Source organism: Leuciscus leuciscus (assembly GCF_965113295.1).
Source record: "Leuciscus leuciscus genome assembly, chromosome: 5".
In the NCBI taxonomy this organism is placed as follows: Eukaryota; Metazoa; Chordata; class Actinopteri; order Cypriniformes; family Leuciscidae; genus Leuciscus; species Leuciscus leuciscus.
Window position 1 is genome coordinate 40,480,064 of NC_138729.1, and position 25,339 is coordinate 40,505,402.

At 39.2% G+C, this 25,339-nt stretch overlaps 2 protein-coding genes across 6 annotated transcripts in view; one reads left to right on the forward strand and one right to left on the reverse strand.

Moving 5' to 3' along the window:
• tenm1 (teneurin transmembrane protein 1) overlaps positions 1 to 20,189 on the forward strand; it is a 213,050-nt gene extending 192,861 nt beyond the window's left edge. For all 5 annotated transcript variants that reach the window (XM_082170138.1, XM_082170137.1, XM_082170140.1 and 2 more), the window contains 5 exons: positions 9,732 to 10,022; positions 10,620 to 11,010; positions 12,089 to 13,309; positions 16,335 to 16,477; positions 16,952 to 20,189. In XM_082170138.1, the coding sequence (XP_082026264.1) occupies positions 9,732 to 10,022; positions 10,620 to 11,010; positions 12,089 to 13,309; positions 16,335 to 16,477; positions 16,952 to 17,713 (2,808 nt within the window). In that variant the 3' untranslated portion in view covers positions 17,714 to 20,189. The remainder of the gene's footprint in view (positions 1 to 9,731; positions 10,023 to 10,619; positions 11,011 to 12,088; positions 13,310 to 16,334; positions 16,478 to 16,951) is intronic.
• Positions 20,190 to 20,310: 121 nt separating this feature from the next.
• Positions 20,311 to 25,339, reverse strand: sh2d1aa (SH2 domain containing 1A duplicate a). The gene is made up of 3 exons (XM_082170419.1): positions 25,085 to 25,339; positions 21,641 to 21,704; positions 20,311 to 20,867 (listed from the first exon to the last, which is right to left on the reverse strand). Exons 1-3 carry the CDS (start codon positions 25,219 to 25,221, stop codon positions 20,745 to 20,747), a joined length of 324 nt encoding a protein of 107 aa, XP_082026545.1. The 5' UTR covers positions 25,222 to 25,339; the 3' UTR covers positions 20,311 to 20,744.

The window sequence follows — 25,339 nt, forward strand, 5'->3', positions numbered from 1 at the left end:
TAACATATGATACTAAGAGAACACTTATGTGAGTTGTTGATCACAAAAAAATATATCTGTAACCTTATCTTAGAAAACGACATTTATCTGAAAAGTGTTTCAACTGTCCCGGCTATAGATTCAAAAATTAGCTAGATAGCGAATACATGCATTTTAACAGCCTTGAATTTACCATTATTTAATATTATTACCTTAACATGATTAAATCTTAATAAATTAAGTGTATCAGCAATCATAAATCAAAGAAGAAATTTCTTAGAAATATATGTTACCTAGGTGACGAGGATCACTCAGTTGCTTTGTGTAAGTTCCAGAACGAAACAGCGCAGTGGGCGCACCTTTGCTAATGATTTTCCGATGGTAAAACAAATTATATGTTGTTGTATTACTTATCAATATAATGTTAACATTTTACAAAATTCTAACTCAAATGCAGTTACAGGGTTTTTGACCACCGAATGTGTGCATTTGTCCGTCATTAAAACGGCGCCGGCGGCATCACATTACATTTTCATCAACAGGTTACAAACTAGTTTGTTGTAGCTATATGGGCGCTATATGGGCGCTCAGTTTTTCCTGTTGTAAAATACATTTGGCCAAAATCTCATTTTATAAAAGATGAAATGCTACTATGCACAGGCTATTTATTTGTAGGCTGTGTTGGCTATGACTAGATGGGAAATGCTAGACCTCTCTCTCAGGTCCCACATGTCTCAGTCAGACATCAAATAAATATGTCCGTGTAACGCTTCACAATTCAGTTTTCAGACCATACAATGCAAATGCAAAAATGCAAAATTGAAACCAGACATTCTTTTTTGTTTGTTTTTACAGTACATTATCAATGGATATTTGCCTTTTTCTCCCCTTTTTTCAATTTTACTTTTGCTAAATTGTCAAGTCAAGTCAAGTTTATTTGTATAGCGCTTTTCACAATACAGATTGTATCAAAGCAGCTTCACAGTATTAAATTAAAATAATACAACAAAGTTTGTTTCAAGAGGAATTTAAAGGTAGGGTAGGTAATCATTTTTCTAAAAAAAAACATTCCAAATTTGTTTAAACTGTCTTTATATACCAATACATAATTAAAATGTAAGTACTCTGAAAAAGAAAATATAAAAATCGAGTGACTGTAGACCTTTTAATCTGCAATAAACACAGCTCATTATTTCCATTCACTCCACCCCCTCCCTTCTGAGCTCCTTCCAAAGCCACGCCCCCAAAACACATGAACGCGCGACGCCAAACGCTCAGGCTGGAACAAGACGCATTTATTACCTGAGACGAGTGGAGAGGAAGGAGCGCAGTACATACAGTGACATCATGTCAGAATCACATGTAATAAAATACCTAACTTTATCACTATGAATATAAACAAATAAGATTTCTTTTAGTACTCACTATCAAGCTAGCATATCGATAATGGTAAAGTTTCATTCGGTAACGAGCTATATTTATAAGGCAAAACTAAAAACAGGTTGCATTGATACACGTTTTTCCATTACCATCAGTTACACTGTGATGAAGATGAATTTCGTGTAAGATTCATAACATATACGGTGTTTTGCATGTAAGAGTTTCCATGATGAAAACATTGTTGACTCTAATGAAGACTAACGTACACTCCGAGTCCGGAGACAAGTACCGCATCGTCGGTTCGAGGACAGGTCCGGGGTTGAGGGCGAAGCAGAGGAGGTCGTTGTTTGCCTTCGCTGACTGCATATGCAGGTGCTTTGAGCTGAATATTTCCGGGAACGGTGACATGTGATGAGTGCACGCCGGGCAGCGCGCGCAGTGGGGCTCGGGGCGGGCACGAGACATGAAGGCATCTGATTGGTTCTTTACATTCGCACCGAATGGCAGTGATTGGTCAGAGTTTTTACTGTCCTGCAGCTGCTACAGAGGTCTGATTTTTTTCATTCCTTTTTCTAAACACATAATGTATTGACTACTATCAGGATGGAAGGACCATTTCACCCAGTATAAAAAAAAGTGTTTCTGAACAGGATTACCTACCCTACCTTTAATGATTGATAAAATTAAATTAAATATACCCAAAATATCCCCAACTGAGCAAGCCAAAGGCAACAGTGGCAAGGAACCGAAAAACTCCATCAAGTGACCTAATGGTGTCCTAAAACTCCATCAGGTGACCTAATGGAGAAAAAAAAACCTTGGGAGAACCCAGGCTCAGTCGGGGGCCAGTTCTCCTCTGGCATTTATGAGCTAGAGGCCGGATTGTAGTTTGAACTGTAGGATTATATGAATGCCTGGCTGAAGAGATGCGACTTTAATCTAGTTTTAAACTGGGAGAGCGAGTCTGAGCAACGAACAGTATCAGGAAGACTATTCCAGAGTTTTGGAGCCAAATGTGAAAATGCTCTCCCTCCTTTGGTGGTTCTGGATATCCTAGGTATGACCAAAAGCCTTGAATTTAGTGATCTTAAAGAGCGCAATGGATTATAGGGCGATAGAAGATCCGTTAAATAGACTGGAGCTAAGCCGTTTAGGGCTTTATAAGTCAGTAGCAATACCTTGTAATTAATACGGAACTTTATAGGTAACCAATGCAGTGATGATAAAATCGGTGTTATATGATCATATTTTCTTGATCTCGTAAGAACTCTAGCGGCGGCATTTTGGACTAACTGTAGCTTGTTTATTGAGGATGCAGGACAACCAGCTAATAAAGCATTACAGTAATCCAGTCTCGAGGTCATGAATGCATTAACTAACTTTTCTGCATCAGAAACTGATAGCATATTACGTAGCTTAGCAATGTTTCTAAGGTGGAAAAAGGCTGTTTTTGTAACATATGAAATATGATTTTCAAAAGACAGGTTGCAGTCGAGTATAACACCCAGGTCTTTTACTGTAGAGGATAAAGTAACAGGACATCCTATGATGTTAAAGTTGTATTGTGCGAGGTTTTGTGGGCGGTTTTTTGAACCGATAAGTATTACCTCTGTCTTGTCTGGATTTAATAAAAGAAAATTACGCGTCATCCAATCTTTTATATCTTTAACACACTCTGTCAATTTGGAAAATTTAGCGTTTTCATCCGGCCGTGATGAAATATATATTTGAGTGTCATCAGCATAACAATGGAAACTAATTCCATGTTTCCTTATAATATTTCCAAGTGGCATCATATATATGGAAAATAACAGAGGGCCTAATACAGATCCCTGCGGCACTCCATAGTTTACTGGAGTTATGATCGATTTTTCTCCATTTAAATAGACAAAATTGTGACTTCAGAAACAAACATTTGAATAAATGAAATCTAACCGATTTTCTAACCGGCCATCGCGAGCAGCCGGGAAAAGTGAAATCCCGGTGGCCTGGGTATGATTTGGCACATTGCCCTTGTTTGTATTTACCTATTCATTCTTACTTTATTTTATTAATATATACAGTAGCTATATCCTTGTTGTTGTTCATTTTACATGGTACAGTAGCCTAGGCAGCCACAACCACGAGATCCCAGACAGTTCATTTTCAGTGCAGCAGAAGGCTCGCGAGCAGCAGCGCTTTTCAAGATCCTTCACGGGAATCTAGAATAGGCTACCGATATAAATTATAGCCTACTAAGCAAAAATAGGCCTATAGAAAAAAAAAAGCATATTTCAATATTTAATGTCTATAGTGCTGATTCATTATCGAATGGCGAATTTAATGTGCGCGAATAAAAAAATAAAAAACAAGCTGGGCAATGTGCCCAGTATTTCTGTTTATTTATTGAAAATAAATAAATATTATTGCTCTTGATTTGCAGCACTATAGTTAGCTATAGCCTAGTTTTTAACATTAAGTGACATATATGGCATCTGACGCACAGAAGCCAATGGCACATGTCACTATGCGTATTGGCACATCCGGTGGCGCATCCAGTCTTCATTGGCATGTGCCAGTGGATAGTGGCATTGGTCACTGACATTATTGGCATGTGCCAGTGGTGGATAGTGGCATGTGTCACTGACATCGCGACACACTGACACTGACATGTCACCTGACTGACACCGAGTCGCGGAACATGTCACCGCGTGTTGCGACACCTCCAATAGTGACTGACAGATTAGTAGAACACCTATAGCTTGAATACCACTGAATGTTTTGTAATACCAGTGCTACTTTATGTTGTTTATCTCGCAAAGTCACAAACTGCCCATTCTAGGAAAGACACGAAATAAATCATGGGTCACTACGAATAACGTATTAACAGTCGCGTCCGTTACTGTAAACCTTTATTTTTGCGTGATGCTGCACAGACGCACGCCAGTAGGTGTCAGTATAAGTGAGTGTAACCAATGTAACACTGGACAGATTCTCATCTGTGGCTTTAATATTTCAAGTCCTTCCAAAAAGTGTAAAAAACATTTGTTTGTTAGGCTATGTAGGCCTATCTGAAAAAGAGTATACCGAGCTACTAGCAATATTCTTTATTTATACAAGTGCAAAAAAGTGCTCAGTGCATTTTAAAAATTCAACAAACGTTCGGTCGCGCAGGACCTTCCTCAGTACCTTTAATCTTTCAAAAATAATTGTATGGAATAATTCAATAAATAAAATAAATTTGTGTTGTACAAATGAACTATGTGCATATGTTACATAATCTATACTCCGGCAGACAGCTGCAGGTGTCACTACTGGAGGTGCCACAACATAAAAGACATGTCAGTTTTAGTGATACAGGCCAACTGGCATGTACCAGTGGATATTGGCATGTGTCAAACGTGAGATGTGCCAATGAATTGTGTCATATATGCCACTTGCATAACAATTTGCTTTATGCTGTCAAAAAATATGATTTATTACATCGCTAAGTTAATGTGTAGCCTACAACATACATACTTGGATACAATTATTTTTGAAATATTAAAGCCACAGATGAGAATCTTGCGCTGTCCAGTGTTACACTGGTTACACTCACTTATTCTGACACCTACTGGCGTGCGTCCGTGCAGCACGCAAAAATAAAGGTTTACAGTAACGGACGCGACTGTTAATACATAGTGACCCATGATAGATTTATTTCGTGTCTTTCCTAGAATGGGCAGTTTGTGACTTTGCGAGATAAACAACATAAAGTAGCATTGGTATTACAAAACATTCAGTGACACATACCAATCAAATACAGACGTGACACAAATAACACGTTTGAAAAAATATGAATGCACTTTAATTTGTTTAATTGATATTATAAATATCACAAAATTAGGCTATTTATTTAGGATTTTGTGCCACAATTACGTCAGTAGGCTATAGGTGTTCAATTAATCTGTCAGTCACTACTGGAGGTGTCGCAACATGCGGTGACATGTTCCGCGACTCGGTGTCAGTCAGGTGACATGTCAGTGTCAGTGTGTCGCGATGTCAGTGACACATGCCACTATCCACCACTGGCACATGCCAATGAAGACCGGATGTGCCACCGGATGTGCCAATACACATAGTGACATGTGCCATTGGCTTCTGTGCGTCAGATGCCATGTCACTTAATGTTAATACCGCCTCTCGCCTAGTATCGCCTCATGCTCATATCCCGGCGAACTGCTTCTATTGTAATGAACAGACTAAAGTTCTACAACTGTGCTAGATTTAAGGGCATTTTACGGGAACGAGAAGCGGTGTAGAGCTAAAGCACGCAGAAGCTCAAGCGGATGCCGTGATAACGAACAATGCCCGCTATAGTGAAAACATCTGCATCTTTATTGTATTGTAGGCAAGGCCGCATTAATGCACGGGCTTACCTGGGCTGAAGCCCAGGGGCCTCCCAAGTTCAGGGGCCTCCCATGTTCAGGTTCATGATGAGCTGAAAAGGTCATATTGTTTTAACTTGTCAGATTTTGTCGCTGTATGTCGCTAGTCGCTTGTGGAAGTTGGTAGTGCTGTCGCTCTAATGTTATTGTTATGGTGCGTTCACACCAAACGCGAATAGCGCGTCAGGCGCGAGTGATTTCAATGTTAAGTCAATGCAAAGACGCGTTTACGCACGTCTAGAGGTCCCGCGGCGCGAATGAGGCGTGTCCACTACAGCGGCAAAAGTCCGCTCAGTGCCGCTGGCAACACTGTAAGGTCTCCGCTTTGGGGTGTGTCTGTTGCAAGTGTGTTTAATCTAAGTTTTTTTTCAACACACGGACAGTATCATCAGCGATGCACGCGATTACATTTAGAAATAGACAAGCTTTGTTTCCAAATGTACCAAGCAATGATCCTTTCAATTTTATAAACTTTTATAAACCCAGCCAATATAATCACAATTAAACACATCCAAAATAAAATCTTTAACATGTATATAACAACTGCAAAGTGTCTAATTTGTAAACAAAATGATTTACGCACTAAATCCAGCATAAACTCACTGAGACTGTCGACAGTTTCTTTTCCATGCATCATTTTATTATATCCATGTTTGTGGTTAGTTACAGTAAATCATATAAAACAGTGAATTCGCCCTCGAACTCTTCTGTCTTGCCTGCACTGCACTCCAGACGGTGACGGGAGCTGAGCTTCACTGAAAGGCTTCTCTCCTATTGGTTGTCGCTCGCGAAAATCGCTTCTCATTTGCATAAAGTTGAAATTTAGTTGCTGTGTGTGGTTGTTAAATAAAGTGTCTTGTGTTTATGAGCTCAGTGATATGTTAATAACAATGTTAAAATTGAAAACAATATTAAAAAACTCACTGTTGTAGGTCTCGAAAGAAATTAATGCAATCTGTGATGTAGATTACCTAAATATTACACTTTTTTTAAATGAGACTCTATAAATCGAGGGGATGGGGGGCCTACAAAACCTCTCAGCCCCGGGGCCTTACATTAGGTTAAGGCGGCTCTGATTGTAGGCTATTACAAACGAGAGCTAAAACCCTAACAAAAAAATAAAAAGAAGCTTTTTTCTATATTTTCGCTTGGTAGTATTTTTATTTATAAGGTCAATACAACAGGTAGGGCAATGTGCCAAATCATACCCAGGCCACCGGGATTTCACTTTTCCCGGCTGCTCCCGATGGCCGGTCCGAGACTGCCTTATAATTTAGTACACGTAGACTATTAGCCTAATAATAAAAGTTATGGCACTTCGGGTGAAAAATGTTGTCCTGTGTTTCGTCTTTTAAACTTCTCCTCAAACGTGCATGCAGTGTAAATAAAGCAGTTACATCAATGAAATGATAGTAAAGTTAGTCCATGGCCACACCCCTGTGCTAATGGTACCGTCCACGGCGCAAATTACAAGACGAAAAATGGAAAAATTTAAAATCAGTTAGATTTCATTTATTCAAATGTTTGTTTCTGAAGTCACAATTTAGCAAAAGTAAAATTGAAAAAAGGGGAGAAAAAGGCAAATATCCATTGATAATGTACTGTAAAAACAAACAAAAAAAAATGTCTGCTTTCAATTTTGCATTTTTGCATTTGCATTGTATGGTCTGAAAACTGAATTGTGAAGCGTTACACGGACAACATAGGGCCCTATTTTAACGATCTGAAACGCAAGTATCAAATGCAAAACGCAAGTAACTTTGTGGGCGGATCTTTGGCGCTGTTGCTATTATACTGGCGGGATAAATGACTCTTGCGCCCGACGCAAATCAAAAATGGGTTGGTCTGAAGTAGCTTCATTATTCATAGGTGTGGTTTGGGCGTAACGTGAAATAAACCAATCAGAGCGTCATCTCACATTCCCTTTAAGATCAGGCGCGCTTGTACCATGGCGGATTGATATTATAACGGCGAATTTGCCAGGCACACTCCAGGAGCGGTTCACAGCCGAGGAGACCGACGTTCTCGTCAGGGCCGTAAAACACAGAGAAGTGACATTGGGGATGGAGAAACCCACCCAAATAAGCTTCGGTTAAACAGGCGTATAATAATTTGGGTAAATGTGTAAGCTAGATTTATGCCTATTTGTTCACATCTTCATGGACACAACAATGATTTTCCTCGTGTGTTAATATTTTTCCTTGTAATAATGTATGATTTGCAAAAATGAAAACTGCTGCTTCTGTGTAGATGAGAGAATCAAAGTTTATGCACGTTGTGCACACGCTACATTATGGCCAAGCATGCGCCCTTAAAATAGCATATGAATAACATATGAATAACATTCCAACACTTGGCGGAATTGTTTTCTAAACCTGCAAAATAGCATCTGGGAACGTTTGCGCCGGAACACGCCGCCTCTTTTCGCTGAACTGCACGCTGTTCATTCCCTAATTTACCGACGTGCGTCTGTGGAGGGAAAAGTCCACTGCGCGCGGGTGCAAAATAGGAATGATACATGCGTCGGTGTACAAAGTCAATTGCGCTGGGTGCAAGATAGGGCCAATAGTGTTTAGTACTTACCCTTGCAAAACTTCGTTCAGTAGCTGTCTGCTGTGTGGCTGCTGCGGAACTTCAGTTCATTCAGTCAAGTTAGAGGGGAGGAGTTACTGACAGTTTGAGGATCGAACAAGATTTACACAAGATCTTTTTAAGAACTTTCATTTGCTAAATATTTGTAAGACAGACAGACGTAAAGGGTGACCAATAGCATTGATTTATTGAAGAAGAAAAAAAACACAACCACCCAAAAATAAAGGAACTTCGGAGTGTAAGGCAAAAAGGGCATGTTGAGGTTGAGCCCTACCTGTGCACATGCCTGGCCCTATTAATAATCAATTTGAAAAGGAGGTTTATTTTTGAGAAAGGCACAAGAAGACAATGCCACTTTCTCACTGTCACTCATTCGGTGACAGACAAAGAGACAAAGAGCTGCCAGTGCAGAGCGCATCTTGAACCTGACCTGAGATTTTTTCAATCTGACACAGTGGACAGTGCTTCATTCCATTCAAAGTCATATGTGGATGATTCCAAGTTGGAAAATCTGACTATGCAGTACTTGATGAATGGAAGGCAGCATAAGTAGTCTGCCACTGTGCAGTATTATTAGGTCCAAACAGAATTGCATTTTACTTTGGATTTCCAAATATGATATAACCATATTTTGCTTGTGTTTGTAATTTGGTTTATTCTAATTATGCTCACAGAATTACTCTGGTCACAAGGGGCATGTATGTTAGTACAATTAATTGTAAAACTCAGGACCAGCTCAGCGAGCGGTCTGTTTTCTTTACTCAACACTTCTCATTGCAAGGTTTTATAATGATACAGGGATCACTGAATTAATGTTATTGGCCTAATTCCACCCTGCATGTGTTATTTGTGGTGTTCCCATTTACTTTTAAGATATTTTTTACTGAATATTGCATGCAAGGTCTCAGTTGGATGTTTTCCCCATTTGCCTAATTTCTAATTTGTTAGTGGACGCCACACCTCGCTGCTGTAAAGGGCAGCCGGCTCAATTACTGATTCTAATATATTTCGCCAAATTCTAACAGGCATCTCTACAGGACATTATCTTTTTATGGGAGCAAAATCTTCTTGAAGGTCCAGACTCTGCGGTAGCCCCTTACAGTGGTAGACGGCCAAACCATATCATCTGCAAAGAGCTGGAAATTGATCTAGGAATCACAGAGTGAAATCAGGAGCTTCAATTCAATTCAATTGTCAATTCATTGATGTATATGCTGAATAATGTTGGCCATAACTGCAACCCTGTCTCCCTCTGTGCCCCTGAGAAAGAAATGTTCTTCTTTTATTGCCAATTTTATTGCACACTTTTCTGTGTACTCTGATGTAATAAGATCATAAGTTTTACCTTCTTTCTCACCCCCTTCTGTCGCTCAGGCTCACAACAGGAATGTGTTATCTATAGACTATAGTCAAGAGAGTCGGGTTGGGAAGATCTATGATGACCATCGCAAGTTCACTCTGCGCGTTCAGTACGATGACAAGGGCAGGCCTGTGCTCTGGACCCCCAGTAAATACAATCAAGTGCGAGTATCGTACTCGAGCGAAGGTCTGGTCACCAGCATACAGAGAGGCAACTGGACCGAGCGTAGGGACTACGATAACGGACGCATCATCACACGGACCTGGGCCAATGGGAAGATCTGGAGCTACACTTTTCTGGAAAAGGTATGTACTGTATGTGTATCAGAGATGGGGCTATGCCTGTGTGAATCAAAAAAAAAAAAAAAAAAAAAAAAACCTGCCCAGGTTGTATTTGACCCCAAAATGAGAAGAAATAACTTGTTTTATTTTGTTTTTCAATTGAATTACTACTTGTTTTAATGTATTGATAACTTTATTTAAAAACAAAGCCTTTTTTATTTTTTTGCATTCTAACATTATTTTTATGACAAGAGCCCAATTAGTATTACCATAATGCAAAATATCTCATAGTCTTTACTATAATAATACAAAATAAATACATTTATTTAAATGTGTAAAATGTATTTGTAAAAAGTATTTAACAAGTATTTATTTTTCAGATTTGTTTTTCAATTTATAAAATGTTTAATGCACAGAAAAATACTAACTATTGAGAATAATGGGAATGAAAAAAACTTATATCCTTTCTGGATGTAAGAATTTGGGAATCAAAAATTTGATTTTGTTTATTTTCTTTTTTTTATTGGGGGGTGAAATGCAACATGTTCATGAGATTCTGGTACTGTACATGTTTAAGTCTCTCTCTGTCCTCTATTTCTTTCTGGTTCTTCTCCTTCTCAGTCTGTTCAGCTGTTGTTACACAGTCAGCGGCGCTATACATTTGAGTACGATCAGACAGACTGTCTGCTGTCAGTCACCCTCCCCAGCATGGTGAGACACAGCCTGCAGACCTCTCTATCTGTGGGCTATTACCGAAACACCTACACCCCACCCGACTCACCCACCTCCTGCTTCACGCAAGACTACGCTCACGATGGGCGCCTGCTCCAGAGCCTGTACCTGGGCACAGGCAGGCATGTAATCTATAAATACAGCCGAGTGGCCCGGCTGGCTGAGATCCTCTATGATTCAACACTTATTACCTTCACCTACGACGAGGCAACAGGTGCTGTTAAAACCATCCACTTGATGCATGAAGGATTCGTTTGCACCATCCGCTACAGACAGACAGGTAAGAGCAGCACAAAAACAATGTTTTCTGACAGACACATTGACAGTAGGGCTGATTGGTGTGACCAAAATTGTATATCACAGTATGAGTAATTTTACATTATGGTATATATATATATTTTTGTGTGTGTGTGTATCAAAAACAAACACGAGAGTAGCCCAATTCCCAAACAAATGACTCCTTTGAGTCAATTATTTTTAGTGACTCAACAACACAGTGCTTTCAGTGTAGTTTGATTCCCGAACAAATGATTCTTATGAGTTGATTCTATTTTAGTGAATCAAATTGTCTGGTTGTTTAGTTGTGATTAAAATGATCTGATCATATGGTTAATGTAATTACAATTACATTTCAAAATATTTCTTTCTTAAACTAAACATTAAAGTGTTAAATTCTTTACGATTCCAATTCCTATTCATGCTTTAATTATGTTTGCTGTAAATTCACCATAAAGTGGTTTCTTTTTTAATAACCATGTGGTGCCCTTTTTGATTACTCCTAATTAATTATCTTAAAAATGACACATACTGTACTCTGTTAGCTATGCAAATATATCTATCATAGTAAAAGCGGCATTTCTGCCATCACATTTTATGTACTGTCGTACCATACCAATCAGCTGTAATTTAAAGAAAGCCAGGTAATACGATTTTCCATACATTTATCAAGTTTTGCTGTAGCCAGTAACCAGGTGAAATGCTTACTTAAATTAGCAAAGAGACAGGTATCACCATGGCATCTTTGCACAAATAAACAGGTGAGGTGATAATCCCATGAGACAGAGAGACAAGTAAGATGTGTGAGCAGTTGGACAGGTAAACAGGTTGTACTCTTGCACCAATAAACATACAGGCTGACATTTAATCTTCCTTTTGTCACTTCACTTTCAATCCCCTACTGCTTGGCTGATCTAAAAGCGCTTTGAATCACAATCAGTCATCTGACAGTGGGGGAGTTCATCCAATCTCACACTGTGGCGAAGCTGACTCTTGTTTTACCTAACCTCTGTGTGGCTCTCTGCTAACTTCTCATCTTATTTTTTTTCTTTTCTCTTTTTCTCTCTATTTCTTGGATTCAGGTCCTCTGGTGAGTAGACAAATATATCGTTTCAGCGAAGAAGGATTGGTTAATGCTCGCTTCGACTACAGCTACAACAACTTCAGAGTCACCAGCATGCAAGCTATGATCAACGAAACGCCACTTCCGATTGACCTCTACCGCTACGTGGACGTGTCGGGACGAATCGAGCAGTTCGGGAAGTTCAGCGTTATCAACTACGACCTGAACCAGGTCATCACCACACATGCCATGAAGCACACTAAAATCTTCAACCCAACTGGGCAAGTAATCGAGGTTCAGTATGAGATTCTGAAATCCATCGCCTACTGGATGACACTGCAGTACGACAGCATGGGACGTGTCATAAATTGTGATATTCGCATCGGTGTGGACAGCAACATCACGCGTTATGCATACGAGTATGACGCAGATGGGCAGTTGCAGACAGTCGCCATAAATGACCGCCCACAGTGGCGTTACAGCTACGACCTAAACGGAAACATCAACTTACTGAGTCACGGTAACAGTGCACGTTTGACACCGCTACGCTATGATCTCCGTGACCGTATCACACGCCTTGGAGAGATCCAGTACCGCACCGATGAGGACGGGTTCTTGCGTCTCCGTGGCAATCTTCTCTTTGATTACGGTTCGAATGGACTGCTTTTGGGCGCCTACGACCGGGACAGCGGACAGAGGATGTGGTACCGTTACGATGGGCTTGGGAGGAGAGTGGCCAGCCGTAGTAGTGATGGAGCACAGCTGCAGTTCTTCTACGCTGATCTGATGGAACCGACACGGGTGACGCACCTGTACAACCACAGTAGTGCGGAGATCACTTCCCTCTATTATGACCTTCAAGGACACCTCATCGCCATGGAGATGAGCAGCGGCGAGGAATTCTATATAGCATGTGACAATGCCGGAACTCCTCTTGCAGTTTTCAGTAGCCGCGGCCACGTGGTGAAGGAAATTCGGTACACACCGTATGGAGACGTTTACCGAGATTCCAACCCCACCTTTCCTCTCGTCTTTGGCTTTCAGGGTGGTCTCTATGATTCTTTCACACGGTTGGTGCATCTCGGTCGACGCGACTATGACGTGGTAGCTGGAAGATGGACAACGCCCAATCATGAATTGTGGGCAGAGCTGAGTGTGAATCCCAAGCCATTTAATTTGTATTCATTTAGGAACAATTATCCTCTGGGAAACTTACAGGATGTAACCAAGTTCACAACAGGTAAGAAAAAAGTTCTGTGACTAATTATGTTTTTTTTAAAGGGACATTGTGTAGGAATTTCTCCCATCTAGTGGTGAAATTGTATTTTGCATTCAAACGAATAATGCTCTCCAGCGCCTCACTTTTTCAAATGCGCGTTGCATCTACGGTTGCCGTTATGTACCTAAAAGCTATGACAGGATGTCTTATAATAGCACTTCGAGTTTTTCTTCGGGTGAACATGTTTGTTATTTAAAACAAACTGAAACTTGAAACAACGAAAAAAAGAATGTTACAGTATGAACTACTGACTGTCAAAAACATTAACTATGGTAATTAGTAGTAATGCCTTCTTTACTCGTTATATTTTTTGAAGTATGTGCATTGTTAGATATCATCATCATCAGAGCCTTCTCTAACATTACTTTACTCAATAGCTGCTATTCATCAAAGAGCCTGTTTAACTTTTAACTATAAATGTTCGACTGTCTATATAATAAAGTACACAACCAAGCAATGAAAAAAAAGCTTGTAATTAAGACTAACATTGACTTACCTGTCGAGAAGAAAGCAGGCAACTTCAGGGTCTCTTTTGAAAGCTTTCTCCTGCATTAGCTATCCTGACAGTAACCCTTGTTTTTGTAATCTCCGGTCACGTTTCCTTTTACGATCTATTTTGGACTTTTTCGACGACGAGGACTCCTTATCCTGTGACTCATATGTATGTATGAATGAACGGTGTATAAATAACCGTGCAGTGCAGCCTTTTAAACTTGCCGCGGCAGTGACAAGCGCCTCTCACTGCTCTGCTCCTCCGCTTCTGCTGGCTTCAGTCACGTGACGCTGGCTCTGAACGAAACGCGTTGTGGAAACGCGTTGGCCTAGTACTTTTTGTCCCTCTCTGCTATTATAGTTTTTCAAGATGGCGGAACTACATGGAAGCCTCCGTGGACTTACCCGTCCCATGTATATAAAGATAATAAATTCTTCGTTTACGAGGATTAGTCTGAACATTGGCATAGGTATTTGTACACCATTGAGGGCATATTTATGAATAAAAATATAGATTTTAGATCATAAAATACCTAAAAAGCTACACATTGTCCCTTTAATGTACTTGCTAAAGTTAGATAAAACAGAAATATAATTATCAGAGAATCTTTTCCCTAACTGGCTAGGCACTTCAACTTGGAAAGTCCAATATGATCAGATTCACTTGTACTTTATGTAGAAATTAGAAGCAGGGGGCGATAGCCAGTCAAGTTAAATAAATATCATGCTTTTGGTTTGGCTTTGTGAGCTGTGATTGTGCTTTTATGCCAGTGACATTTCCCTAAGGGGAGATGAACAGCTGAGAAATAGCACATGGCAGAGCTGAGATTCATTAGTTATAGCTAAAGCAACGTGCTGTAGACTAATTACTAGGACAGTCTCCCTCAAGCTAACTAGGGTCAAGTGTCTTGCTCGAGGCTAGTTTGGCATTAGAACAAGGTCTTCATAAACCCAGGGTCAACACCATTTTAGAGAGGCTCTACTGTTTCAGTGATTGCAAAAGGGATGTGCAAAACAAAAAGGTTTGTTCAGTATGTAAATGTGTTCAATACATCAATCCCATATGTCTCACTGAATCCAGGGGAATTCTGGCTCATGCTAAATGTTTTTGTCACGCTCATGACCGTAAATAGGGTTTTAGAAATAGAACTCTCACTTTAAATTTTGAGCACTGACCAGCCATGGGCATATATACTGTGCATTCACACCGCCGCCGGTGAGAGCGTCAAAATTTGCTCTGGCTGCCCTGTCACTAACGCCGTAGAAAGATTCGTGGACGCTCTGACGTAGATGGAATGCTTGGTCTTTTTTTAAACTTTATTTAAAGGGTCCGCAAAGCAAACAAGCATGATGATCGTTATATGTGCAGACTGACCACAAGTAGGGTGTAAGTTAACCTCATGGAATATTTTAAATGTCAAAGTAAGAAATTGATCCAATAAACGAAATAAACCAATCAAAAGCCATTTGTGTGGTGTGGCTTTTGTGTTCATGGTTGACAAAATGAATGACTTCCGGCCACTTTGACGCTATCGCCGGTGGCGTTGTGAATGCACAGTAATACAAAGGATGCAAATGCTTGCAGGTTTCTTGCCAAAAAGAGAAAATTAAAGGAAGAAGGTGATGAATAAAGATAAAATTGCTAATTATTTTTTCATTACAATAGGCTAAATGACTGTCCTATCCACAACCTACGCATTTGTCAAAGCCACACATTTTACCTTGTCTGCATTTTTATGTAGTTTTGAGGATAAGTGGATTTACTGAAAGGCTAAACTGAAAGTTTAAGAAAAGTTAAAATGCTAGAAAAAAGAATTCACAATTTGCACACATTCATTCTTAATCTTATGCCTAATATGCTGAAAATTGCTCCGGTTGAGTTGTTTACAGTCCTTGATAGTGCTGCCGGTCGTTTAACATTTCTATCGCTTCACAGTTTAGCTACCTACTTACATCTTACATATCACTTTTGACCATTAAAAGCGAAGCGTTCTGCTGGAATTCACGCTCGCCCTTTTAAAAAAGTAATGGTAATGCCCGCTTTTTTATTGGATTGTACGTCTCAGTTTTACTGTTAGAGCACTGATCAGCTCAGATGAGAAAGTCGGTTATCTTGGCGTTGTACAGTATATTTGCTGCACCAAAGAACAGTTATTATTAGGCAATTATTTCGCGACTTTTATTATAATACCTCAGGTGAAAAAAACTGAGGTTCAGACCTTGGGGGCCTCAATGGTGGGTACGGCTAGGGACGCATTCACACTGCATAACATTTTTTGTAGCTGACTTGTCTTTTACGTAGCTCAGTATTTTCTTTAATATTGCATTCACATGAGCAGAACAGTTCCTTATGTAGTCTACACAAACATTTCTGAGAATTTCTGAGAAACATGAGAATTTCTGTTGCAAGTTGTAAAACTGTAATGCATTCTTTATAAAAGCTAGACAAAAATCTTAAACGGCTTTACAGTGTTTTGCATCTGTTTCTGTACAGATATCAGTAGCTGGCTGCAGCTCTTTGGGTTCCAGCTTCATAATGTGGTTCCAGGGTTCCCCAAACCAAAGGTGGAGAACACAGAGCAAACATATGAGATGATGGCCACACAGATCCGCACACAAACCTGGGACACCAGCAAGGTAAGTTGAGGTTTCCCATAGCACAGCATTCATCGCCAACATAATTAGTCTATTTAGTCTAGTCTTAAATGAGTAGTTTACCTAAAAAAACTAATTTTCTTTTCTTTTTATTAACTTTTTCTTGTCATCATCATTTGTCAAGTTTTGGAACAATAATGATAATAATGTTGGTCCAAACTCTGACCTTTTTTTCTCTTTTGAACACAAAAGTGAAAATGAAAATGAATCAGGATTGGGGCTAAATTTCAATATGACCAAAAAGCACCATAAAAGAATCTTAAAAGTATTATGCAAGACATATGATAGATATATCTCCTTGACACATTCATGAAAGTGGCAGCAATGTCCAATCCAACTCACCGACTCAATCCGGTCATGTGGGTAAATTTTTTGGTAAACCATTCCTTTAAGAGTTAATTTTGTGCACCAATCAAACAAGACTTATGATAACTATTTTGTAACATCTCACCTCAGATTGTACTCGGCATCCAGTGTGACCTTCAGAAGCACTTGAAAAACTTTATTTCATTGGATCGCCTCCCCATGACGCCAGCCAATGGGAAAATTGGAGGTCGGCAGGGTCGCATGCCAATTTTCTCTGCCATTTCTTCAATTTTCGGCAAAGGTGTGAAATTTGCCGTCCGTGATGGAGTGGTGGCAACTGAGATAATCGGCGTGGCAAGCGAGGACAGCCGTCGTGTGGCGGCTGTGCTGAACGGTGCTTTATACCTGCGTGGCCTCCATTTCACAGTGGAAGGGCGTGACACACACTATTTCACCAAGGCCGGCCCACTTGAGGCAGATCTGGGAGTGGCTGGGGGCGGTGCCGGAGGCGGAGTTAGAGTGTTGGAGAACGGCGTAAACGTCTCTGTTTCCCAGATAAGTGCTATGGTTGGAGGGGAAATGCGGCGATTCGCTGACATTGTGCTCCAGCAGGGGGCGCTTAGCTTTAACATTCGCTACGGAGCATCGCCGGAGGAAGAACGCACACGTGTGCTGGAGGCGGCACGAATACGAGCTGTGCAAGGGGCATGGCTACGGGAGCAGAAAAGGGTCCTGGAGGGGGAGGGCGGAAGTTTGTCATGGACTGATAAAGAAAAGGATGAGCTTATTGCAGAGGGCCATGTCTCAGGGTATGATGGGTTCTACGCTCTGCCTGTTGAACAACACCCTGAGCTCGCAGACAGCCCCTTCAACATTCACCTGATCAGACATGTGGAAACTGGTCGCAGGTAACAGCGGCACTTCAGCACACCTCTACACGCCTACACACCCCTTTATACACTCCAAGCTACCACATATCTCTTCAACTTTTTTTTAGAACCCCCAACCAAACAAAGTGAGAAAGACTCTATTGCCTTTAAAATGTGACAAATGATGGTATTGATTTTCCATTTGTTGATGCACTCTTGGCAAGTTCAGATTCCTGTTTTTCGGTTTTGTTTGTTTCTTGTCCTTCTGTTTTACAGTGGCTTAACCGTTCTTACTAAAGAACAAGCCTTGCTTGCCAATCTGAAGGCACAGAGAATGATTCACCTGTGACTGTTCTAGACATACATTAAGGAGTCTTCATCTCTACACATGCTGATTCTCTCATTCGAGCGTGTACAGTAATCATTCGACTTGACGAGTCAAACTGGTTATGGCATTAAATCGTGCAAACCTGAGGGGTTTCCTTGTGATTTCATTGAGCTTTGTTAAATGTTTCAGAATTTTCAGTCGATTTGCATTCCAGGATTTGCGTAGAAGGCTTTCAGGGCCCTCGCAGTTCAAAATGACCTTCCAGAAACCCGACGTTTAAACAGAGATCTGGAACTGTCAAATTCACAACAGCATTCTGGATTCTTGGAGAATTATCTGACTCAAAAGTGTCACAAAACTTAACCCCTTAGCAGCAAGAGATTCACAGTGTTTGGAGTCTTGGCAAGAGCTCACCACCATCTTGTGTTGTTTCTGCTTAATCAGTGTTGACGAAGCTGAGAGAATTACACCGCTGCTGTGGAAGACAAATTTGTTTTTGTTTTGTTTTTTTTGCCAAAACTGTACAGTTTACTTTTCTTTTTTTCCCAAAGTAGAAATACATTTAAAAAAAATATATGTATGTGGAAATTGTGCCTTCCTGGTCTGCTAGAAACGATCACATGAAACGGGCTTAGACATATTGTACATAATCAACTTCAGTATTTGTCACATGCCTTAGTTATATGCAATTATTTATTTTTTTATTATTTTATTTTTGTTTTTTATTTATTTACGTTTGGGATTTGGCTTGCAGGAGCCAAAAACATGAATGCTAATGCCTGTGAGGTGAATTCTTGTAAAGGACCCCAGGATTTATGGATTTATGCCACACAGTGGTCCCAGTTTACAGTTAATATGCTGCTCTTTTTTATTTATTGTCATGTGATTTCACTGTTCTTCTGTTGCTTTTGTTGCACTCTAAATGTGAAACTCACTTCACGTGTCTGTCATTTTGGTTTCTAAATGAGTGTCCAACGTTTTGGATATTTCCATTACTTTGACTGGTCATTTTCCTTTTTTCTGATCCCTCTCGAAACTAGAAGGAGGCTTGAGAAGGAAGATGTGTAAGGAAATGAAAGAATCACCTGCTAAAGAATGGTATTTTTGTCTTTTCCAAACTATTAAAGTCTGCAGCACTGTGGGTAGACGTTCTGTGTGTAGGACTCTTGATATGGACTTGTATATCATTAATGGACTATTGTAGACTGTTTATAGATACTGGACTATTTATACATGACACTCAAAAGAATTAGGAGTAAATGTATTTTCTTGTGAATTCTGTGGATATGCTGTACCATCAAGCTTTGTAATCTTAATCTGAGATATATATTTGCACTGAATATAAGGTGGAGATAAATGCATTAGACTGAATTTTTAGAGTGTGCAAATATTTAACAGATTTGTGCGAGAGGTGCTCTAAAGGCACGTTATGTTTTCGATATTTTGCAGATGTTCATTTCAATTGAAGTACGATTACTTTGCACGAGGAAAAAAATTGTGGCAGAAATATTTTTCTTTTTATCTTAGTTTGCATCTTTGTCATTATCACAATCATTGCTGAAGTGAAAAAGGAATATGTAATTTTTTTCATGAACAAATCATCTTCCTCTCTCAGAAGTCAAGTACTAAAAAAAACTTCAGTGTCCTCTCCTTGGCCAAACAAGTTTCTGTGGTGTATATTGGGCTGAAATAGGCCTTTATGTACACAGATTAATGCAGTTTGTTAAACATGCCTATTTAAAAACAAAGTACTTTGGGCAGTGGCCTTTTTATAAATAAAAATGCAAATTTAACCCTTTCTTCTGTGTTGCGAGTATGTGTGAGTATTTGCACAGAACAGATGAAGCACTTGTTCACTCCAGAGTGATTTATGATTCATTTGTAACCTTTATATCTTGCATTTGTTTCTCAAGAGGAATGATCAAACACAAGGCATCAATGTTTTATATCAGTTCAAAGAATGATAAAGATTCAAATAGAACATTATCTCTTCTGCAAATATTTTTTGTGACTTGAAAAAAAGTACATTATGCATATTATATATTTTTTTATAACATCAAAAAGGCTCTGAATTTCATTACAATAAATTCTTTGAAGTCAAAACAATTTAGTTTTTAACGTTAGTGATAGCATTGTTGCAAGAAGTGTTAGACAGAAACACTTGTTATCAAACATGACAAACTCTCATTACTAGACTGAAAATAAGATTTGGCTTTGTTTAAGGCCTATTTATCTCATGCGTTTCTCTGTAGTGATCTATAGATGGCTATCTGTATTTGCTGATGTTGTCTGAAGTGAGTATTGTTGAAACGTTAATTTAAGGTGGTTCTTTATTTTAAAAATCCTCTGAAAACATTGAAGAAAACAGTTGGCAGACTGACAATACACAGTATTGTACAGAGATGTACAATATAACATACAGTAGGGAATAGACAGTTATTTCATATATATTATAGCTGAGCATTTGTTGTTATAATTATTGTATATGCAATTACTTTTATATTTGATATTGATATCGACTTGAAAGGTAGCATTTCAATGGTTCCTCCTTCCTGATATATCTAATACACTTAAATATATATATGTTTTTTTTACAATTTACAGCATTTTTACAAATTTTCTACAATTCACCCTTGGCTTAAGAGCCCCCACCTCTATATGCAAGGATATTTTCTCAGACATAGAAATACCCATGCATGCATTTACAGCAAGTAGAAACAGTGAGGTGTTTGTTTCAACTTGTGTGTTATTTTTTAGGTTTGTTCACAGGATACAGAAGAGGAACAGAGATGCCTTGGCCTGGGATCTTAAACGCAGCAATGAGGTTACTGGCGTTTCGAAAGAGTCGTTCCTTCATCCCAGGAGCCATCTGAAAAAATAATTAAATAAAAATAAAGAAATTTTAAAGTACTATACCTTATACATCATTTTTTATTGCACAATTTAATAGAAATGGTAATTCTAAGAAATAGTATAAACTTGTGGTACTACCATATGACCCATGCATGGAGAAAGATTTCTCTGAGTAAGTGTAAAATATAAATAAACTAAAAGCTTTGTGGGATTTTGCTCATGTGCCTGGTGGTTAATGCTGATCAGTTACAGTAAGCACAAAGATATGAGATAAAACATGACCTTATGTTGCTCATTTTAGCAACATGAGCAACTTATGTTGCTTATGTTGCCTGTTTTAATGTTATAAGGAACTGTTTTTGGTTTCATAGTGAAGCAAAATGCAAATGTTTATCAGCCTCTCAAAGTGTGTTTGAGGTTTTTGCACAACCTGCCTTTCCTTAATGCATATGAAATGGGCTGTGTGGGTGATACTGAAACAACAGATACACATTGGCAATTCTCTGGCTGTTAATTTGTGTGGTGAGCTTGAGCTATGAATACATTCAACACACTGACCACAAATAGAAAAAAAAAAAATCCACTACTCTGCAGTCAACAGTATATAGTGTAGTTCTCTTGTTTATAAAATACTGTAACAGTGGCATTACATTTTGCTACAGAAATGGTCACATCATCACACACAACATAAGTTAAGACAGAAGTATATGTTTTTACAAAATTAGATCTAAGCCTATATCCAGGTTTCACTTGAGGAAAGATACAAAGCTCTATTAAATCTCTTCGTACCTCTATTGTCCAGAGGCCATCCTTTTGTTTGAAAACTCTGTAGGTGTAAATCCATCCATCACACCTGGAGATTTACACACAGTTATTATTATGATATTATTCACAGCATAATAGATAGTATAGAATAGTATTGTAGCTATTACACGCCTGTCTAGAATGCTTGAGTCTGTAGCTGGTTGCATAAACTACTAAGACTAGTCTTGCAAGTCCATCCATCTTCCCTTATTCAACTCATTTGCAGGGTCCACTTCACACACATTTGACTTGGCACAGGTTTTTACACCCGATGCCCTTCCTGAAACATTCACACTCACACACACCCCTACATGCATCCAATCCACCTAACATGCATGTGTTTGAGTTTGAACTGTGGGGGAAACCGGAGCACCCGGAGATAACCCACGCTGACACAGGGAAAACATGCAAACTCCACAGTCCACACAGAAAGGACTCCTGGCTCAGCCAGGGTGTGGACTCTTGCCATGAGGCGACAGTGCTACCCACTGAGCCACTGCCCTAAGACTAGTCTTACAAGTGCACATAATTTTTTCCTTCAAGACTGATCATAATTTTTTTAAGTAAAAATATTAAAGATGGATTGGTCTCATTAGAATCCAAAAAGTAAGACTGATTAGCCTTCCTATTTGCAAAGTTCATCAGACTAGTCTAAGAGGCAATGGCTGCGTCCAAAATCGCATCCTCTCTTAAAGGGATAGTTCACTTTGAAATAAAATGTTGGTATGTTTTAGCTTACCTCAAGGGCATCCAAGATGTAGGTGTCTTTTTTTTCCGCAGTAGTTTCAATTTTTATATTTTTAGGTCAAACCGTTCTTGTCTGTCAGTCATATAATGCAGGTCTATGGTCACGGTCTCAAAGAGCATGCACAGAGTCCAAATTAAAACAATTCCCCATCGTCCAAATTAAACAATTCCCCATCGTAAGTACACATTGATGGCCTAAGACACGAAACGAGTGGTTTGTGTGAGAAAACGAACAGTATTTATATCGTTTTTACCTCTTGTACACAGCCACGTCCAAGTCGCCTTGGCTATGGCAGTTCATTGGAACGAAACCGTAGCCAAGGCGACATCTAGTGTATATATCTATACCCGCCCGCGCTCTCAGATCACTTGGACGTGGCTGTGTACAAGAGGTAAAAACAATATAAATACTGTTCGTTTTCTCACACAAACTGCTCGTTTCGTGTCTTGGGCCATCAATGCGTACTTACGATGGGGAATTGTTTAATTTGGACGATGGGGAATTGTTTTAATTTGGACTCTGTGCATGCTCTTTGAGACAGTGACCATAGACCTGCATTATATGACTGACAGACAAGAACGGTTTGACCTAAAAATATTAAAATTGAAACTACTGCGGAAAAAAAGACACCTACATCTTGGATGCCCTTGAGGTAAGCTAAAACATAAAATCTTATTTCAAAGTGAACTATCCCTTTAAATAGTTACTTATTTTGAATAAATAAAAAAAGTATGTTCTCTGGGCTGCATCTGAAATCACATACTTCCCTACTAAGGTGAAAAACAGTATGTGACAAAAGAAGTATGACCGAATTCACAGTGGTCATGAAAGATTGGGGAAGTACCCAGATGACCTACTACTTCCGGCAAGATTCTGAAGTGTGCATTTGATGGACTCTTTACTATCCCACGAGGCCACAGGAGAGGATTTATGAATGGCAGTGAAGGGACCCAACTGATGCTGGTATGTCATGGTGAATGACATACCTGGTACATGATAATGACAACATGGCGAATGTCCCTAGTGAAAAAAAATCTATACCAAAATGTAATTAAAAATACATTTATTTCATACTATGTATACTACAAATCTATTAACATGTTTATTGACGTATCACTTGGGACTTACTGATATGAATATTATAATTAAACTTTATTTATAGTAGGCTACTTCTTTTTTGCACAATGCACATTTCTTAATATTAAGCCTAGAATGTGTTTTAATATCACTATTAGTAAGGATAGTATGATCTCTGTATAATATCAGTCTTTAAATGCAAGACATAGAAAGTGTACCTAAAGTATACTTGCAGAAGTTCCACTTTAGCACAATTTAATATACTTAAGTATATCTTTAGTTGGACCCGGCTCAGCACTATTTCTGGATAACTAAAGTGCATTAAGTACAAAATTAGTTTTTCCAATTTAGCAGACTTAAAGTATACCAATTTAATATACTAAAAGTACAATTGCAGGGTATTTATATTAAATTACATAAATATGTAAATGTAGCCTATTTGTAGTATACTTAGCATAAAATAAATGTATTTTCAATAGCCTACAATTTAGTATATTTTTCACTAGGGTAGTATGTCCAAATTACATTCATACACACTCATACTATAAGATCCTACTTTTTTATAGTGGTTGTGAAGTAATTACTTATTCATAATGAGTAACGTTACCTACTCAGGAGATTATGTGATTTTGGACACAGCCCTGGACGTACATTCGCCATGTTGTCATGTGACCTATCTGCGTCAGTTATGTCTTCACTGCTATTCAGAAATCCTCTCCCATGGCCGTATGGGAAAGTGTCCATTATTACACACTTCAAAATCGCGCCGGAAGAAGTAGGTAATCCGGGTACTTTTTGCCTACTCTTTTGTGAGTGAGTACTGTGAATTCGGACATACTTATTTGTCACATTGTTTTTCGCCTACTATATAGTACGGAAGTATGCGAAATACGATATCGGATGCTTATACAACTAGCCCTGCATCGCCCGTCTGCTCATCACGGTAATGATACCGGTCTCTCTTACTTATAACAACTCGAATCAGTCTCTTGTTTCTCTCATATTAACGCAAATTACGCCAGCTCGAGTCTCAGTAGTCTAATCGATTGTAGGCTAGTGACAAATAACCTACAATCTATAGCAAGGCCTAAGTTACCTTGACGTGGAGCGAGAACTTCATCCTAAAGGGATTTATTTTGCGATAATAACGACTGACTACATTATCCCTTAGTTAATGATGCGAATGTTAATCACACCATGTGAACCACATGTCTTGTTAAGTTACTCGCAAGTTGCCAACAAATATGATAATGGCACAACAGTTCTCAAGTGGTTTTAGACGTAACATTACTTCAGAAGTGGCGTACCAACACAGTAACACAGCTATTTATTGGTACAAAAATGGTTAATGATAATTTTGAATGACAAGCCATGTTCATTTTTGTTGCAGGTGTATTTTCCCCAAACCAAAAGAACAGACCCGTGACACATTTTTGGTCCCAAACCACTTTATAACCACGGCAGTTACGACTTTCTGCATAACGCTACTCACAAGACATAGATGCAGTAATGTTACTCAGAAGACATAGATGCAGTAATATTACTCACAGCACACACACGCAGTAATGTTACTCACAGCACACACACGCAGTAAGGTTACTCACAGCACACACACGCAGTAAGACCCCGCGGAGCTCATGCTGTCTCTGATCAGATAGCTGCCATCTCTGCCCGCTTCATTCAGGATCTCTTCTGCTTGTCTCTTACTGATGGCTCCATGATACTCTGCCAAATCCTCCATTCTATCTCTCTGTCTTTAGCAATTACACACTGACAACACAAGAGCTGACCTCGCTAAAGGAAGTCAAGAGAAGCTCTGAGTTAATGCAACTGATCCAGGATCAGCTACAGCAGTCAAT